Raw genomic sequence first — 20,702 nt, 5'->3', positions numbered from 1 at the left:
AGATCGACGGGCGAGCGAATCGGCGAGACAGACAGAAAAACAAAAACAAGAGACAACATCGACGCGTCGCGAGTTTTTTAAATTGTTGTACAAATTGTATTGTAATACAGCAAATAAATACACATACGATTAAACTAAATACATACATATGTATGTATAACAAATGAAAAGTTGAATTCGAGAGATCGATGATCAAGGTTATGCGATCGTTCGGTTTTGTTGTCGATTTCCTACAATAATTACGTGCGGCCCGCTTGTAAAATGCCGAAAACAATTCCGAGTCGGGCAGTAGTCGGCGGAACAAACCTGAGCTGTGAAAACATTTCGAATAAACAACAAAAATCAAAACAATAACAAACGCCAACAAATTAGCGCTAAAAATTATTTTGACGTGGGTGCGCGGTTTCACACACACACACACACACACATATACAGAGTATCTACGATTTCTATTGTTACTGTAATAGTTGTTGTCAGAGTAATTGGAGCATTGGTGCATAATAATAAATAAATAAATGATGAAAAATCAAACCACCAATTGATAAGCAAACGAACGAGACCCAACCAAGCACATTATAAATAGTTTCAAAAGAAACTGCAAAAATAAACTGCGAATAAAATCGACTACAATAATCAATAAATAGACAGCAGGCAGCGATTTTTATTCAGTCGGGCTTGGCCGCAAAAGTGTCAATTACAACAGTCACACACACATACACACACACACACACCTTTGCACACAGTAGATATTATATCTAAGCATGAAAACCAACAACTTTAGCAGCCCGGCGGCCTTTGCGCTGCTGCTGCTCAGCGAACTGCTGAGCGGTGTGCGGAGCACGCGCCTACCGCTCGAGGTTTACGAACTGACGCCAAAACAGGGCGCAACCGCAGCAGCAGCAACAGCGACGACGGCAGCGGCAGCGGCAGCAGCAGCAGCAGCAGCGGCGATGGCACTAAAGCACAAAAGCTTGGAGTATACCATTTATGATGCCAAAGAGTTGGCGGCAGGTGCACTGCCAACAACAACAGCAACAACAAAAGTATTGCCAATAACAACAACAACAACAGGCGCGCCTTCGTCGAAACCGACAGAGGAGCTAACCGTAGTTAGCATGTCCGCCGAAGAGGGCGCCGCGGAGGGACGTCGTTCGCGTCAAATGTTGCAGCAACATCAGCAACAGCAACATCGTTTTGGCGGCTACTATGCAGTGGGCGATAACAGAAACCTGAACAACAACAACAAGCATGTTGGGCATGTTGGCAAGGATTTGCGCATTCTCTACCAAGTGGGGGTGAGTACTAGAACTAGTCAATAACACCAACAACATCAACAACAACAATAACACCTACTACTACAACTACAATAACAAAACGTGATTTATGCGCCATTAATGAAGCACACGATTGCTAATTATAATTGTTGCTGTTGTTTCTGCTTTTGTTGCAAACACAACAACAACGCAAGGTGTTTGCATTTATTCGTGTATTTGTAGATGTGTGTGTTTGTAAATGACACGAGGTGCGACAGTGTGCTGCATGCTAACAACTTGCAGCTACACTGCGAAAAAATAAATCTCCTTCCTATGTTGTAGGGGTAATGAATTATTGTAGGCTATTAATCATTAAATACATACATCAAATTTATAAGAATTTTTATACTTATACTTATGTATGTTTAAGGCACAAATAAATTTCGTCGCGGAATTTGAAAACGGCATTGTAAACAATTTGTTCTTGATTTCTCGAAATTCCCTCATGATCCTAGTTAATTTCTTTAAAGTGTAGAAATGTATGAATATTGACGTAATGGAAGACACAAATGTTTCACCACTTAATTAATTTATATAATCAATCGATTATAATTTATACAAACAATTGATCGATATATGTATATTTAAAGAGCTTGGCAATTTGAAACATGAATTGCCATATCGATATGAGGCTGATTATGATACAACAATATGTTGAAGTTATCCAACATTTATTTTTACTGGTGCAACTATTTGCAGTCTTATTACACAAGCTTTTTTAATAAATGTACCATTCTGAAAAGCTGTGGATTTTGTTATCATTGAAATTGGTTGTTGATTGTTTTCAGTGTTCAGCAACAGCAACAACAACAGAAAAGCAATGTTGTTGCATAATGCAACAGCGGCAGCAGCCGCCGCCATATGTTGGCAACAGCCACGACACCTGCTCTCTCGCCCAGCTACATGACTGCTACAACAGCAACAACATTAACAAACTAATGACTATTTGTAACTGGCTTTAGAAGCCCACGCGCCTTGCGCCTGGGCAGGTTTTTGTTATTGCATTCCAGTTGATTTTAGAAGCTTGACTATTTTTAGTAAGCCACAAACCAGAGACGCAGACAGCGCCCTAAAGCACATCAACAGTAACCATTCAGAGAAAAATCTATATAAGCATATATTTGTGTATGTATGTAGGCATGCTTGTAAACTCAAGCTCACTCATATCCATTACACTTGACACCCACAAAAGGGGCAGAGCCGTAAGCATTGGAGATATGTATGTATGTTTACGAGTGGCGATCATTACGCTGCTTTTTGTTGCTGCTTGTGGCGTATATGGCGCATTTAATTGCAACAGCAACTGCAACAACAACACCAGGGATATTGCCGCTTTTGTTGTTGCTGCCGCTTTACGCTCGCATGAAAAATGAAAGTTGTTTGCAGCGTTGAGCGCGCAAAGTTTTCCATGCAAAGCTTATTGACGTTTCTCAGCATCAGCATCGGCATCAGCATCAACATCGCCATCACCATCAGAATCGTCGTCGTCACATTTGATCAATTAAAGTCGGCAGCAACAACAATTGATATACCTTATAAAACCAATTAGCGCAGCGGTCATAAGTTCAATGTTTAATGGCAGCAATGACGACTGACACAAAACTTTGCCATTTGGCAATATGCCACACAGCAGCATGTTGCATGTGGCATGGTTGCTCATGACTAAGTATTCCTCGTAAGCTGGGAAACTACGCTCAAAAGACAATTAGAGAGTGGGATTGTGATAAGATCGTTTTCATGAAAATTTCTAAAAACATTTCTTGAGTCATTGGAAACAATTTCCCTTCATATGAACTGAAACTAATTAGTTTCAACACATATATTTCCTATATATATGTATATATATATATATATAAAATTGTACAGAACTTATAATAATAAGTAAGACAAGCTCATGGATAGACAAAACTTTCCAACTGCAATTTTTCAACAAATTATTGAGTATAATGGGAATTATGACAAAATTTCTTTGTTCCCAAAAAACACTCGTATAAGCAAGCAAAACCTAGCTTATGATTGTCCGTGCTTTCTGTTTTAGTTTTTTTTTTTTTTTCAATTGATTTGATTTTGATTTTCTCTGAGAATTCTGAGCTTGGTGTGGAAGAAGCTGTCTCTTGATAAGGTGGGTGCCATTGTACCTTTCCTCACATGTCAAATAAAATCTGTAGATACATATTTATGGTTCAATGTGTAGATGTGCAAAGCCATTAAAAGGCGACATATATCATATATCTATTATATCCCATAATGTGAAACACAAAAATATCCGCTAGACTGTCGGTTGCTAAGAGGTTTTCGTAGTTTTGTTGCTGTTGTTGTTGTTATTGTTGAGGCGTGAAATATCAACAATAATCAAAAGGAAAGCATTGACGATATATAAAAAGTTAGACAAAACAACAAATACTCGTACGCATTGAAGTCGCGCTCGGGCTTAAGGAATGTGCCCATAAATTAAAAAACCAAATGTCTGCAATAAATTTCAACACATAAAAACAAGCAACAACAGCAACAACTATGGCAACAACAACACCTAAAATAGAAAAATATCAAAAAATGTTTTGTTTCGAACTCGCATAAAAGTGCCGTGCAAGATGAAGCGAGAGAGTGCGAGGGAGAGAGAGAGAGCAAGAGGGAGAGAAAGAGAGAAAATCTTCGAAGAAGAAAACAAAAAGTTCCCATGCTTAAAAGCGCTAAACATTCAGTTCCGGTATTTAAAAATGTTTTCAACACAACAACAACAAAAACTTGATGGCAATGGCTGACCAACTGACGGACTGAGTGACTGAAAGACTGACTGCTGGGTTGATGAAGTTGATGGGGTCCAAAAGCTGAATGAAAGAAAATTCATGAATGAAATACGACAGCGAGCGAGCGAGTAAGTGAATGAATGAATGAGTTAGTGAGTGAGTGAGTAAGGGACATGCAGACCATGAATGAATGAAAACGTAAAGCGCGATGTGCTCGATGAGCAGCAGCGACGTCAACGTCGACGCCAGCGTCAACGTCAACGTTACCGCCAACTTCGACGCGTTGACGCGCTTGGCTGGGCAAGTCAATCTATGAATGAATTGAATGGTAAAGCGGCAGAGCGTCCAAATGTGTAGAAATGGGTAGGGTAAGGCCAACCTAACTAGCATCAGCAACAAAAACAACAGCAACAACAACACCAACAACAAGACAGACAGACGGCAACGATTTGTTGGCCATATACAAACAGATCAGCTACGCATATTTGGCCTAAACATCTTGTCGCGTCTGTGTGCGCGTGGCATGGCCAAACTCAGAAAGCCAATACCTATGGACGAACACGATTACACGCGGGCGGCAGAGAGGGTCGAACAAGAAATTCCAATTTCAATTGACTGAAAAATGTATAAACAAATCAAGCGCGGCCATAATGTAAACATATCTGCATGTCACTACGTCTACTAGCCTATCTCTGTTGGGCCGTCACGCCACGTCCCGTTCCGGTCTGCCCTGGCCTGGCTGGCCTGGCCTCTTCGCTGAAGGCCCTGTGTCGACTTTGGGCCACGTTTCTTGATTGTTTGTGTAACTTGTAGCAAGACACGTGGGTGCCCCCATTGCTGCATTGAATTGAGCGTAGCCAGGTGTGAAAACTGATGTTTTTTATTTGGGCTTTTATGCTCGCACTCCACTCACACTCGAACAAATGTGGGCGCATGCCAACTATGCGTATGCGCAATGTGCGCTAAGTCAAAAGCTGTTCATTTTTCCCTTGTTTGTTCAATGGCTTACAATAAATATTTATATGAGCTTTGACTGGCGGGTACGCCCTTAAAAACAACAGCACCATAACTACAACAGCAACAACTGGAAATTATTACAAAAACATAAGCTGCTGGCATTCATCTTTATCTCTCTCTTTCCTTCTCCTTGTCTCTAGCTATCATGTGTTATTTTATGTTAATTAATACGTTGGCATTTATATTAAAACTGTCGGCATAAAATTGAAGAGGTTCATTATAACTAACTGCTTTTTCTATTCCATTGATTATTATAATTCTTTGTATTACTACTATTAGTTTTAATGTTGCTGACATTTGATGCGCTACCCATGGTCGCCAGCAGCTGAAGTTTAGTTTCGAGAGTTAAAGTGCAATCTTCTATATCAGTAACGTACATATGTAAAAACAGAGACTGTCAAGGTTTAGTCACATTCGACATGTAATTTAAAAGGAAATTGTACACTCATTACTGTTTCTGTTTTATTCGTGAATGAATTTCATCGATTGACAATGATAATTTATCGGCTAGGCAGCATAAAGAGTAAAGGCTGCTTGCTTTAAATGTGGCGCTGATAGTAAAGCTATAGGTCATAAATTAATACTTTTCGATAATATCGAGGAAAAAGCAAGCTATCAAAGCTTTCGCAGATTTAAGAGGTAATCTGATATCAATACATCTCAGCTATACCTCACAATGAATTATTTGCAAAAGCAGATGTAACTATGTAGATATTTTGAAAGATATGTAAATATTGTTTGATAGTTTGATATGCTAGTACGGAATTTGCTTACAATTTAATACATCTTTGATGCTAAAAAGGAAATCCTGCATATGACAAACATTTCTTGTAGTGCATGAAAACTATCAACCATTTCTTAATTTCTCAAAGGTTCTATAACTGCAAAATTGCTTCTAAATTTAGAAATTATTCAATGTGATCGAAGGTAAAAATATACAGGAATAACAACAGCATAACAAAACACGTTAGAAAAGACGGCGAACGAGAAGAGAGTTGAACACAAAAATCGGTTAAGTATGTCTAGATATGTCTAGATTGGCAAAGATACTATCTGGAGCTTTAGTGTTCAACGGCAACAACAACTAAAGCAAAGCTTAAATTTACTTCAAAATCGAGAAAAAAAATCAAGTCTAAATTCAGCTCATTGAGAAAAAAGCCTCCATACTGCAGCAACAACCTGAGCCAACGGATGCTCGTACCAAAAAAAAACTAGTTTGCCCACTTTTTTCTTCCACATTATTAGGTTGGTTTTTTTTTATTTTGTAAAGTATTGAACGTGAGTTGAAGGCGCGCGCCTAGTAAAGACTGAGAAATCAACAAACAACAACAAATTTGTGTAAAGTCGTGCCGATTGATTGAAGCAGCGACATCAAATCAGATTGGATCGGTCGCTCGGTCGGTCGGTCAGTCCCAACTCAACTTTATTGGCAATGAATGAATGAATGGATATCCGTACCACTTTGTTGGCCAACTACCAACTATGTCAGAAAATTTTGAAAGCGTCCGGAACAGTTAGCACAAAGTAGACACAAGCTAAATATTGTTGTTGTTGTTATTGCTGCTGCTGCTGTTATTGCTGGCTGTCATCGCCATCGCCATCGCCATCACCAGCATCATTTTCATTATCATCATCGCCATCATTGTCGCGTTTCCGTTTTTGCCAAGGCCTTGCTTCTTGTTACAGTTATCGATAGACATAACACGTTCCAATTTGCCGTCGCAGGCTGCGCCATAAGTGTGCTAATTACGTGCCCAAAAGGGGGCAGTACGCATTGTTTACAGCGGCAGCTGCGAAAATACATAAATACATGCATATACATACGCGTATGACTATAAATAAAGCCACGTACAATCAAACGAGATCGAGGCCCAGACCTCATCATCCCGTTCCTCCGATGCTGCCGTTGTCGTTGTAGTTCATTCATAAAAACAAAAAATGCGCGCGCGAGCCGCAGCCTCAGCGACGGACGAGTAAACAAGTGCCCATATGTTCATTAAACAAAACAAAGCAAAACAGCAAGCGGCGGCAATAGCTTTGCCTTCAATTATGGCTGCCCGGGGAGGGTATACAGAGGTGGGGTGGGGAGGCGTGTGCAAGTGCAACACATTTGTAATTAGCAAACAAGCTGGCAGACCGCAGCAAACGGCAACCGACCCATGTTCCTACCAAGCATCAACTCTAGGCGTTTCGCGCGCGTTTTAAGCGCGATAATAAAAAATTCGAGAAAAATGCTAACACACACACACAAATATACATCAGCCACTTTTTCATTTGAACAGCCATTCATTCATAAAAATGTTGCGAAACGCGTTTGCAGCTATAACAACAAAAACAATATCGAAAGTAGCTGCCGTGGCAACAATAACCACAATCACAACAACAACAACAACAACCACTCGCTAAGTGTACTGCAAGCCAAGATTTATTTATTTATTTGCGCGTAAAAAGAGACAACAGGCGCTGCTTGCCTTCGGAGCCACAATTCGCACAGTGGGCACTAAATGAGGCAGCAATCACGTTTTATAACATGTAAGAATGAGAAGTATTTGAGGCCTCCAAGCAAGCTTATAAAAAAAGAAATTAAATTAAACAGCCTAGGAAATAGATTCTAATCTTTATCTTCTAAACATAGATATTAATGTAAAAGTCAAAACACTGCATCCTATTGCCTTATATTTGCAATTATTCGTCATATTACGTCATATCAGCTGTTCATTAAGTTATTTTTAAAGATCATATTTCGATTATATAGTCATTAACGAAATTCAAATATAATAGCATCTTCTGCCCATAGTGCTGCTTGCTCGTTGCTGCCTTGGCAACAGTAGCAACACAAACAGAAACAACAACATGTTTATAGGCAACGTCATGCTAGCAACATTTTGCGGTTTGGCAAAGGCAACAATTGCTCTGCCACAACTATGCCACGTTGTGTCCGTCCGTTCGACTCTGTGTCTCTCCCCTTTTCAATGAATGAATTGCTTTTTTCCGTCGCGACGGCAACTGAGGATGTGGATGTGGATGTGGTTAGATGTGGATGTCCGTATGCGTAGACTTCGTATGGCAACTACGTTCATTAATTGTGACGATCAACAAGCTACGCAAAATCAACAGTCAGCCAGCCACAACAATGGTATGCTATGGTATGCCAGGGCATGGATGGAGGAGGGGTTGGTGGGCCAGCAACATGCCGGCAACTTTAACTAAAGTTGTTGCCGCTGCAATTGGCCAACAGCAGCAGCAGCAGCAGCAGCAACAGCAACAACACACAGGCTGGCATGCAGGCATACAAGCAGGCGGGCGGCCAAACAGGCAGGCAGCCAGGCAGCCAGATAAGCAGCTCAACCAGTTTTCATGCGCTTCGCAAAAACGCGATCGCCTGCTGCCCCCCCCTGGGCCTCTCTCCACCTATCCACGCAATATACTCTCAGAATAGCCTGTTTTTATGCTGTCCGACTGCTTCCTTTTGGCATTTTTGCGCTTTTATGAATGAAATTTTTTGCTCACCGTTGATCGCCTTGTTTTTGTTGTAGTTGCTGCTGCTGCTGCTGTTGTTGTTGTTGTCGTTGTTGTGGGATTGCGGTTGCTGTGTTGTTTCCGTTAAGGCGCGCAAAAGTGGCACTGAAAGGAAGCAACTATGCCAAACTCAAGACCTTGCGCTGACCAACGGCAACTTAACGTCTTCTACAAACAAACCTAAGTAGCACAAAATCAAAAACAACAACAACAACAGCAACATCAGCAGCAGCTGCAAGAACAACACTGGTAAAGGGAGCAAGTCATGCTACTTCCGGCACTGCTTACCTCATCGTTTCCACATAAGTTCAATTTTTCAATGGAATCTCTCTTACAAATCTATGTATGAAAATTCGTAAAGCACACCGAAAAAAAGATAAACAAGCAATAAAGTTTGGCGTCAGCATCCAGAAGATTAAGCACTTTTGACTTCTGTTCTTGGGGGAACATTTTCTTTCACATTCTGTGCAAATAATAATCAATTGATCTGTTGATAAAGGTTGGTGTTATATTTTATAAAACAACAACTTTTTTAATGGGTTTAATTGCAACTCATATATCAAAATTACTTTTTAAATTTTTTAGTTTGCTTAACTAAAGGCTGACACATTCTAAATAAATAATAATATCTTAATGAATTATTGTGTTTTAGATATTAGTGTGCACAGAAAAAGATTCCTTCATATTTTCAGATTTGAAAATGTGATGTTTCCTTTATTCCAAATGTTACAAATCTTAGACAATAGCAGTAAATTCCCTTTGTGAGGGCATAGATATGTGTATAAGCATTCATAGATGTACATACATACATAAATATATATGTATATCGACATGTGGGCAAGCAAGGAGAGTAGCGAAGGAAGGCGAGGAGGTCGGCAATATCCAATGCCATAACAACTTCCGTGTGACTTCCGGAGAGGAGCGCCCAAGACGCAGCTTCCCATCCCATAAGACAGTCAAGAAGTTAGCCAGAAGCTTCCACCACTTCCGTGCAACCGAACAATTTTCATTTTTTAATTGAATTTTTGTGTAAACAGCACAAGTGACCGACCAGTGCGACCTCAAGGCGCACTTCCGCCCCATTTATAATGTAGTGCGAGTACTCGTAAGATGTGGCACACACATGTGTGCATATGTGCATGTGTGTATGGGTGTGAGAGTGTGTGAGTGTGCGAGTGTGTGTGTGTGTGTGTGTATGCCATGCCATGCCAGATTGCATAATTTTTCTCTTTGTTGTTCCCAACATAAGTACAACAGCAGTGCAGTAAAATGTTAAAGGAAATGTATAGAAAAATCATTAACGCACAGACAAAAGATAGCAACAGCAAGAAAAAAAAGCACCAACAACAAGAACATAGCAGGTAGTTGCCGTCCGTCTGCACTTGTGCCGAACGGCTGCCGTACTAACGGTCCAGAGTTTCGGGATCTCGAGACGGCCGTGTGTGCCGCGCATGTGCAGCAGCCGTTCATTTCTTTTTGCGTCAACGCCCTCATGGGAACCAAAAAATAAGGAAACACGTAAAGAAAAATCAAAACCAATGAACGAGCTCACAACAAACGCATCTCGTCCAACTGTTGCCGGTGCCATATTTCGCTTTTTGTCTGGCCCATCCAACTGCGTGTATGATGATGATGATGATGATGATCATCATCTTTGTCTGCCATCTGTTTGTGTGTTTGTGCGTCTGTTCCGGTTCGGACTTCGAACTGCACCCAAAAACCAAGACAAAAAATTTATGTCACTGATTGGCGACACACGGCAGGGCGCATTACTTAGGGCCAGAGGCAAAGGCAAAGGCAAGGGCCGGGGACGGGGACGGGGCCGGATCCCTAGCTCGGCGCAGTTAGTCCGACTTTTGTTTGATTTGCGCGTCATGTCAACTGCCAGTTATTGATAGCGGCAGGTGCAGCCATCGGCAATCCCTCCAGTCGTTACTTGTCATAGAAGTGGAATAAAGCAGAGTTGCCTCAATCCCGTTGTCAAGGCGACTCTACCCAACCGCTGCTTCACATGTACTCGTACTTGTATGTGCATAAATGCACAATAAGCCTCGGATTACGCTTCAGCTATGGAGAGAATGCTGCCAACAACTAAAAGGCAATCAAAGGTTTCCCCACAAACATAACAAACACGCAGCAGCCCAGCTAATGAGGAGGCCTGTACTTGTGGCAAAAGCTGTATGTGGCACGCAAGATATGTGCTTTGGTATGCCGTACAGCTAAGGTTGCACAGTGGACTAATGGCACAACAAATTGGATGGATAGTGACGTTATCTGGTGGGCAATCAATATGTTCAGATATTCGCTTTTCAATCTGCCTGACTACTATGCTAAGAATCCCCTTAGTAAAGGGTTGTTCCTTCTAGACTATAACTTAAATTAAACTTAACTAAAGATAAGAACAACTCAACAGAGAATATGATTTTTGCGCTGCAACCAAGTAGACTCTTATCACTATTTAATGTAAAGTGTTTCAAATAATGCTTATTCGAAGAGCGCTTGTAAGAGTAAATCCCGCAAAAAAAACTGCGGCCGTACAGTGTCACAAAACAATGTTTTTTCGTTTCATCTATTACAGTTGTTCGGCAATCATCTTTTGAATGGTTTTGTAAATTCTTTAAGACTAGTTCTTCATTATTTGTAGCTATTTTGGTTAGTGCTCGTTTAAAAAGTGAAACGATGGAAGCTCTATGCGTGCCTATTGCCCGAATTAAGAGCACAACCTACTTACTTCAAATCTTGATTTAAAAATTGTATTTAGCGTGTCGAAGGCGGATGTCGGACAGCTTGTTTTGAAGAGCTTCTCTGCTAGCAGGTTTCCGATGCCTCCCATTATCCATATCCACGCATTTAATGCATGCGAGCTTAAATGGAAATATCTCCCCACCATCCCAAGCCCACTGTGCGCATTCATTCAACGAAATTCTGTAAGTCATTGTCTTTGCCAGTGACGAGCTGAAGATGCTCGCACATACTTCCGGTGCTTGACAGCAGAATTCCGAGTATGCGAGTGCGTGCAACTCCAGCAAAGCTACAACTTTGCCACTGCCTCGACAGTTGCCGCATGGAGCATGACGTTGTGAGGAGCATGCCGCACATCAAATGCTATAGCTGCCGGCTTACAGTTGAGCTCGGTGTTCTCTATGAGTATTCTTCTTTTTTTTTCGGGGTGTTGGGGTTAATTTGATTCAATTAAAATTGTCGTTGCTTCTTCTTCTTCATCTACTTCTTCTCGAATGGCGATACGAGTGCGTGTGAAGCCTTCCACATGCATACTCGTATGCCCGTTGCTTGCCACCTCTTGAACATCGGCCATAATTCACACACGATGTGGCTGTTGGGGCTTTTGTGTCTCGATTCCATTGAATAGAAAAGTCGCTGACGTTGCCGGTGAAAAGCCCAAAAGTTACTCAATGCTTGCCGCATCACGTTGCAGCAACCGGAGTCGCTCCATTGCCCCGTTAGGTTTTCATTGTCTTTGGCGCGTTCTCCACTTCCGTTGACCGTTTTGCACTTTGACACATGAGGCTAATTGTTTGTGGAGCGTGCTGGGCCGTTAGCTGGGCGTGACTTTTACGGGCTTTTGTACAAATTATAAAGTGTGGCCGCTTCTACTGCTAATGTTGCTGTTATTGTTTGTTGCTGTTATTGTTGTTGTTGCTGTTGTAGCTGCTGTTTTTGCTGCTCTGGCTGCTCTGGCTCCTGTGTTAAACCGGAAATCCGGTGTGCGTTTGTTTTCTTTCACAGCAACTTTTACTTCTACTTCATTGGTATAAACTTTGCTTTGCCTTCCCTTACCTTGCTCAGCTTTTTCTTCTTATTTTGGCGTTGTGTTTATCTCGTCTCGTCAACGCTCATTTCCCTTCTCTGATCTTCTCTGCTCCACTCCCGCCCGCTCGCTCTGGTCTTGCCAGTTCTTAGTTGTATGTATGTATGTATGTTTGTTTGTTTGTTTGTAGGCAGTTGTGAGAAATTTCGGTCGTCACCTCAGCAAGAGCAGCAACTGCCAAAGCTTTGAACTGGCCCTAGAATAGTACGACCTGCCATCCAATGGACCAACTCACAGTTGGACAGACCGACAGCTACTCAACTTGATTGCGTATTTACAGGCTGGCAATACTCACACACATCCATGTATGTACGTATATGTATGTATGCTTGTATGGTGCTCGATGAACGCATGCCATCGGAATGTGGCCCAAAAGAATGTTCACGCTCTTCTAACAGAATTTACAGCGCGCTGAATTATAGTCAAACATCCATAACTCGACCGAGCATCTCATTCTTGACAATTTGATTGTTGGCTAATGGATGAGAAGTCGAAAGGTATTTTCTGGCCAACACGAAAACGCTTTCAAAAGCCGGATACCCAAAAGTGACTTGAATAAATCATTGTACATAATTTGTTAACATATTTTTGGCCCTAAGAATGGACTTGAGCTCAAGGTTTTGGCAATATTGGTTTCGATTCTTTAAATTTGAAATATCACCTTTGTTTAATATGCGATGTCTCTTGGAACTTTTACTGCCTTTCTTTAATGAATGGGACATAGATTGTTTGTATAATAATAATATTATATAAAGAGTTATGAGATAGAAAAGTTGTCGAAAAGGTTGCAGAAGTCGCCCATTTAAAATAGCAATAAAGTGCGGAAGAATGTCAAAAAGCGATTTCGATTTAATATAAATAAAAGCTATACTTTGTCCCTGTACTATACAGAACTGCAAGTGGGAACAGTCCAGAACAGTAAATAGTTATTGAAACAATCTTTTGAAAGTAAATGAAACGTACCCGGAGTTTGGAGCCGATTTTTTAACTGAGTATTTAAATATATACATATTAGTATGTATTTGAGATTATATTGTGTGATTTATTGCTTTTCATTCACAGAAAGTTTCACCGTATTTATGCGCTTTCGCAGTGTCCATCCTTTGGTAAATTTTTGCAGCGTTTGTCGAAATATTTGCTTATCAATATGTAAAGTTTTTTATTAACTAAATAACGGTGCTGGCATCGGCTTACACAGTGGTGTGGGGCGCAGAGGCACCAGATATGGCAGAAATATCAGCGCTTTGAAGTGCGAGCCGCGAAAAACGATTCGAGGGCGAGGCGGAATAAAATACCGAGCAGCAGCGTTCAATAAACATGCTCGAATTTCAAAGAATTTCTCACGCTGCTTACATCAGACGCCGGCAGTCGTCGTCGAGCCGCCGCTCAAGCGCACTCGTGTTGTGAAGTGTATGTTTGAGACGTGTATAGTATGTTCTCTGCTATGTTCTCCCTAGCCCCTGCTTACCAACGCTCCCTCACATATCCTGCCCAGAAGCAAACACACATACTCGTACTGCACAGAATGGCTCTCACTTCGAGTGCTGAAGGAAGGCCCCAGGAATTTTAATAATCCTCAAGCTTACCATGAAATATGAATAAGCAATGTGAAGTGATGTAGCGGACAACAACAACAACAACAACAACAACAGCAACATAAACGACGAGCAGAAGGATAACAACAACAATGGGGCGCATTTTGTCAACAAATGCAAAAATTAAATAAAAAAGGGTTGAAGCGCCTCAAATCAAAGGCCAAGAGGGAGGAACTACAAATGACGCAGGTGGTGCAGGATTTGGTCTTCCTTAGCAACTGCTTGTGCTTCTTCTTCTTCTTCTCATTATTTTTCTGGTTGTTCAGTTTTGAGGGGAATGTAGGTCAAAATGCGTGGGAAAGGAGCGATGAAGGAGCGACAAAGCAGCGGCGGCAAATTAGTGGCAAATGCGGAAGTTGAGGAAGTAGTAGGAAAAGGAAGCAGCTAACGGAAGTAAATAAAACTAATAAAGAAGCGTAAAACGAGGAAACTTAAACAACAAGAGAACAACAACAAAATGCGGAAGCAAGCCGTACTACATCCGCAAATGCCTAGGCAAGGGCGAAAGGGAGAGAGGTAGAGAGAGAGAGAGAGAGAGAGAGAGAGAGAGAGAGAGAGAGAGAGAGGGAGATAAAAGTAAAGGCATTTTTAGTGCTCAATTGAGTCAAAGGCTCAAAGGTCAGGTCACAGAAACATGCTAGTCTGTTTAATACGTTCTTACACTAGGCCCTTTGCTGTACATACATAAATACATATGTACATATGCCTAAGTATGTGTGCGTATGTGTGTATATACTTCCTGCTGACCAGTCTAACAGGCGGCTCAGTTCCACATGCTAATCCTCCGATCATATATGCATGAGTATGTGTGAGTTTGACTGTGCGTACTTATTTATTTACTTCCGCTGCCCGCTGCACTAAATCACTTCCGCACTTCCGGCTTGTCATTTGTCTGCTATAAGTAAAGGCAAAAAAAAAAAACAAGAAAAATAATAATAATGGACCGCCTGTCGTTGTTCGCCTGCCAAATACCGTAGCAAATGGAAGGCATGTAGTTAGGACCTTCCTTCGTTCAGCGCAAACGTTCTTATTCGTGTGTTTGTGTGTATTAATATGCGTGCGTGTGTGTGTATGTGTGTGTGTGTGTTTAGGCAGGTGTAATCATCTGGCGACCAATTGAAAATCATAGACAAACAACGCCTCAACGAGCAACCCAAGTCAGTGTATTGATTTCATTATAAAAATAATTTGAATAAAAATTCCAAACAAAATATTGATAACGAAATTGAAACCGAAACAAACAAGAGGAAAACCATGAGCAGAGAAGAAGAAGAAGAAAAACAAGTAGTCCTGCTCTACGACTATAGGATACACTATAGCAAGCCTTTTTGTTTGTTCGTGTTTGTGTTGAGGCTTCTTCTCTAAGTCCGGGAATCTACTTTTAATTGAGATTGTTGGTCAATATTTAGCAATAAATCCGTAGTTGATGGGAAAGTTTAAAGAAGGGTTTCGCACTTAAAAAGTAGCCGAAAGTTGAAAAATTAAATAAGCATATATATGCATGATCTAGATAGAGTATACAGGTCTTAAGAAAAGTCTCGGCCAATAAGAGCCAGACTGTGAAACACCCCATTCATTCATTATTTGCACAAACCTTACATATAGGGTATACAAAAAGTATTGACCGAGTGAGAGAGTGACATTACACGAAAAGGTTAAAACAGAGTTCCACTTAAAAAATTGATTGGTTTCGATAATTTCATTTGAAACCTGTTGTAGCTGTTGTAGCTGTTGTCGCTATTGTTGCGCTGCTCACAATAAAAAGGAATGACAACGAGATCGTCTAAAGTGCTAACACATAACAAATATAAACCCAAGATGCTAGTTGGATTTTATTTTTATCGCTACACTTGTGTCCCGCTGCCTGGTGCCCGTTGCCCGTTGCCTGCTGCCCAATGCCTGTTGCCTGGAGGGCAGCAACATAAGTTTTTATGCACAAGCTGAGCAGGATTAAGTAAACAGAAAGGCAAAGGAGCAACAGTAACAGTAACAGTAACAGTAACAGCAGTGGCAGCAACAATAAAAATGTTAAGAGCTTTAGAGCAGGAAATGATAAACACTGAGCGCAGTCATTGTTGTTGTTGCTGTTCTTTGTTGTTCTGGTTCAGGATATGGGACAGTGTGTTAGAATTCAATTAATGAAAAGTATCTAGAAGAATGTTTACATATTTACATGACTGCACACAAGACTCCAAAGCAAATACAAACAGATGCACACACACACACACACACACACACACAGCCATACACACATATAGTCGCTCCGCACAGATGCCGAAAACCCATATGTTAATCAAGACCGGTAGCTCGGACCGTACTCCAAGTGTTTGCTCGCCTTTTGGGCTGATTTTGTTTTTCTACTTACTCGCACACTTATACTCTGAATTTCGAGTTTCGGCCTTTCACTCGCCTCGCCTGTTGCCTTCATAATAATGCCTTGAATGGGCACTTCAAAGTAACGCAACGGCAATGGCAATGGTGGAGGAGACGGCAGCTCAAGCGCTTGTCAAGTAGTCTTCCATAGTATCGTTGTTGCCCTTGTTGTTGGTGTTGTTGTTGGTGTTGTTTTTGTTGCTGTTGCTGCTGGATGCTGTCCAGATATTTTCTGCGCGTTATGAATGAAATTACTTTTATGATATGCATCCCTGAGGCGTGTAGAGCAGAGCAGAGCAGAGCAGATCCAGAGTCTGGCAGAGTCGTGCTGTTTATTGTCTGGCACTTAACTATGCAAATGACGTCATAAAATCATTCGTCTCGATTTTAGTTGCACATTATGCGCAAACGAAAGCATGCCATCGAAAATCTTAAGTGCCAAAGAGATCAACCTTGACCCGCATTCCCTGAAACTTAAAAGCATTGGCAACCGTTGCCTTGTATTTGAATTGGAGTATCAATAAAATGATACAATAACCAATTGTTTATTAATGAACATTATGTGGCGGCTTCAGCTAGTTTAGTACATATTCCCGCTATTATGTTTTTTTTTTTTCATAATTCCCGCAGTTGTTGGACGTTTTTATTACTAAAATTTGAGAATTACAACCAGTTAGGTTTCTTTCAAATCTCATAAGACTTATAAAAAATTCCACTTGTAAAATTGCCAAAATGTGCTTGAAATAGTAAAAGAAAACTATTACTTTTAGAAGGAACTTAAACTTATTGCCTTGACTTGATTTTAATTTAACAATTCAATTTCCTCTCTCTTTCAGGAGTCTGAAGATGATCTGCCTATTTGCGCGCCCAATGCGGTCTGCTCTAAAATTGATCTTTATGAAACGCCTTGGATCGAGCGTCAGTGTCGCTGTCCTGAGTCCAATCGGCTACCCAACAATATCATACTCCATCATCACACGCACAGCGTCCACTCAGAGCCGACGACGGGGGTGGAGGGTCAGAAGTATCGCAGTTACTATGAAAAGGAGAAGTCCTTGCAACACAAGCGTCTACTCTTGGGAGAATTTAATGACAAGAAATTCGAGAGCCTGCACCTAAAGAAGCTGATGCAGAAGTGGGGCGCTGTGTATGAGGACGATTTGCATTTGCGCTCCACGGACTATTTGGAGCAAGACTACAACGATGCATTACCAGCACCAGCTTACGATGAGAATGCAGCGGATAATGAGTTTCCCCATGCACCTCGTCGCGAGTTCGGAGGGACAGCCCATATGCGGCATTCTGGCCATCGTGGCCAGAAGGAACCCCTCACCTTTATAGGCGGTTGTCCCAGCAGCTTGGGCGTAGAGGATGGTCACACCATAGTAGACAAGACCAGGCACTATAAATTGTGCCAGCCCGTGCACAAGCTCCCTGTTTGCAAGTGAGTACAACTTTAAAGAGAATTAAAAAGCATTTTTGTACACTAATTACTTTGAGTTTAAAAATTTGTAAGGCATTAGCAGTTTTTCGTCACGAAATAAATAAATAAATATAAATATATTTATGTATTTATGATAAATATATTTATATAATTCAACCAACAGACTATAACTTGAAACTTTAACTATAACAGACTATAAGACTTGACATTCTTCAAACATTCTTAATGAAAATATATTTTTAAATTGAGCCTTTTTCAACAAGTTATATTTATTGTTGTGATAAAACGCAAGTGATATTTTCAAATCTTTCCAAACAAGAAAATCTCTCTGCTTGCAATGAGACACTGTTTCCAAACTGTTAGAAATGGAAACAGTCTACATAGTTTAAAAGTAAAAGGTATTAAAAGTATTTTGTTAAATATTAAAAGTTGTATTACTTTTTATACTATTTCAGACACTTTCGCGACTTTACCTGGACCCTAACTATGTCGATGGAACTGAATGTTACGGAACAGGTTGTGCACTGTCGTTGCCCTAAGAACTCGGTCACATATCTGACCAAACGCGAGTCTGCCGAAGATGGCAGTCAAGGCTATCGATATTTGTTTGCGTGTTCACCTCTGACGGTTAGTATAGACGGGTTTAAAGTCTTTTAGTATATGGGAACTCATGTTTCTTAATTTGATTTTTTAGCGCCTGCGTTGCCAACGCAAGCAACCCTGCAAGCTCTTCACGGTGCGGAAGCGTCAAGAGTTCCTAGACGAGGTAAACATCAATTCACTCTGTCAGTGTCCCAAGGGTCATCGCTGTCCCAGTCATCACACACAGTCGAGCGTCATTGCGGGCGAGAGTTTCCTGGAGGACAACATACAAACCTACTCTGGCTATTGTATGGCCAATGATTAAGCTAAGCGGCATTCCCCTAAATACTCCCTCTTTTAACTTTCCCCCGTAGTTTAGGAGTGTAAAAAGAAAGCAGGCAGTTCGCTGCTAGCAGCAACAATTATTTATCGAATCGCATACATATGTCGACTGAGCCAATTGAGTCTCGCCAATTTACCAATTAAATGTAAAACTACTTACTAAAAATTCGAATGTAGTGCAGTGCGTGGTAATACTATATTTTTGTCTGTAAAGTTTTTGTTTGTTTAGTTGCTACCAAAATTTGGTCATAAACATAAATATTTAATTAGTTCTAAGATGCAAGGCTGGGCGAAGTTTTGTTATACAAATAATTTGTAATAAATATTTATAAAACCGAGAGCGATTGTATATGTAATATAGTACACACACACACACACACACGTACTACACCTGTATGAAATAAATTGTATATATTAAAATACGCAAGCTTATAATTAAAAGTGAAATTATGAAACGAGAACAAAAATAATGAAAACAAAAAATAAAAAGGAAAAAGTACAGGAGCCACTTCAAAGAGCAACTTTTATCCAATGCGTGCCAAACTAGGGTGCAGTGTTTTTAGTTTCTTTTTAATTTATAATTCTACTGAATAGCCAAGTAACAAGTAACGTAAAAAGACAGTTTGAAACTGTGACAGGAGCTACGCACATATTGAAGCATAAATTAGGTTATGAACACAGGCAGGTACGAAGTGATGAAGTTTTTTTTAGTGCAATTCAACCAACATTTTCATGCAAGTGAGTTCGAGCAACTAATCTATGGAAACGTTAAACATGTTTGCTTTAATATTTTTACAAAAATTCCAAACTATATAATCATGAGGGACGTAACCGAAATTGGTTAAAATGCGTATAGCTTTCCAAATTAATTTAATCTATTATTAACGTTAAAATACTTGTAGTAATGTAAACGATACTATACTTACAAACGCTGCATTAAGCATAAAACATACAAAAACATTTGTTTGAAATAATGAGTATGATTATTCCGTTGTGCGGCTGATGTTTTTCTTTCGCATAAAAAGAGCGATGCAAATAAATGTAATATTATATATGAAGGATATGCGAGTAAATATATTTAACTATTCAAAAAAGGTAAGAAAAATATAGCAAATTTAATACAATCATTTACTGGCATGCTATATTTTAGCAGAGGACTCCAACTGAGGCAATGTTTTTCTATGACAGAAACTGAATAACACAGCTAAATAAAATAGCATTAGCATTTTTGGGGTACGCAACGAGAAACGACACCTTAAGGCCTACATTCATACGCCAGACGGATAGATGAACCCACTAAATAAGTTAAGGACTTAATCATCTTGGCAACATCTTAAAAACAACGCCTTTTTAAATAATAATGTAAATATTTCGCCTACAGCTAGGAAAGAAGTAAATGTAACAAACTTTTTTTCCAATGCACAATAGTGAATAATACTTATTCAAGACGCCCAAATTTTATGTTGAGCGTAAGAGTGACTAACCACAATTAAAAAGTTAGCTCCAAAAACTATCAGATATCTGTAATAATGGGTTAAAATTTCTTATACCTCATCCAGAAATATACTTGTATAACAATTATTTTAATTATAAGCGAAAATGGGGCAGGGTGGATAGTAATCCAAATCTTTAAAAGGAATTGTGTAAACTTTTTTCAGTAAATAAATAGATGAACAATATTTTCAAAAGTTTTAGATTGCAGTAACAAATTATGCACATACTTGTATAATGCAACCATACCGATGATGCATTTTAAATGTGTTCAACACATTTTCCTTACTACCGCTGTTTTCATGTATGTATATACATACACTAGCAGGTATTGCCCGTCTTAACCCGGCTCAATATGTTTCCAATTGTATTTATTTTGTGTGTGCATAACCTACCCATATGTTTTCACCTTAAAGGTTACCAGTAGGAAGGCATTTAAGGTATTTAAAT

The 20,702-nt window shown here is 40.1% G+C and overlaps 2 protein-coding genes across 2 annotated transcripts in view; one reads left to right on the top strand and one right to left on the bottom strand.

Moving 5' to 3' along the window:
• Window positions 1-20,702, bottom strand: part of LOC115628352 (elongation factor-like GTPase 1) — a 118,608-nt gene that overhangs the window by 19,969 nt on the left and 77,937 nt on the right. The gene's annotated exons all lie outside the window — the stretch shown is intronic.
• On the top strand, window positions 762-18,866 carry LOC115628399 (protein giant-lens). The gene is made up of 5 exons (XM_030524488.1): window positions 762-882; window positions 943-1,295; window positions 17,230-17,837; window positions 18,293-18,464; window positions 18,532-18,866. The coding sequence occupies exons 1-5, from the start codon at window positions 762-764 to the stop codon at window positions 18,742-18,744; spliced, it is 1,467 nt and encodes a 488-aa protein (XP_030380348.1). The 3' UTR covers window positions 18,745-18,866.

Source organism: Scaptodrosophila lebanonensis, unplaced genomic scaffold (genome assembly GCF_003285725.1).
Source record: "Scaptodrosophila lebanonensis strain 11010-0011.00,11010-0021.00 unplaced genomic scaffold, SlebRS2 tig00000113-arrow-arrow-pilon, whole genome shotgun sequence".
NCBI classification, from domain to species: Eukaryota; Metazoa; Arthropoda; class Insecta; order Diptera; family Drosophilidae; genus Scaptodrosophila; species Scaptodrosophila lebanonensis.
The sequence above is the reverse complement of the archived record's forward strand: the minus strand, read 5'-3'. Positions and strand labels throughout refer to the sequence as shown.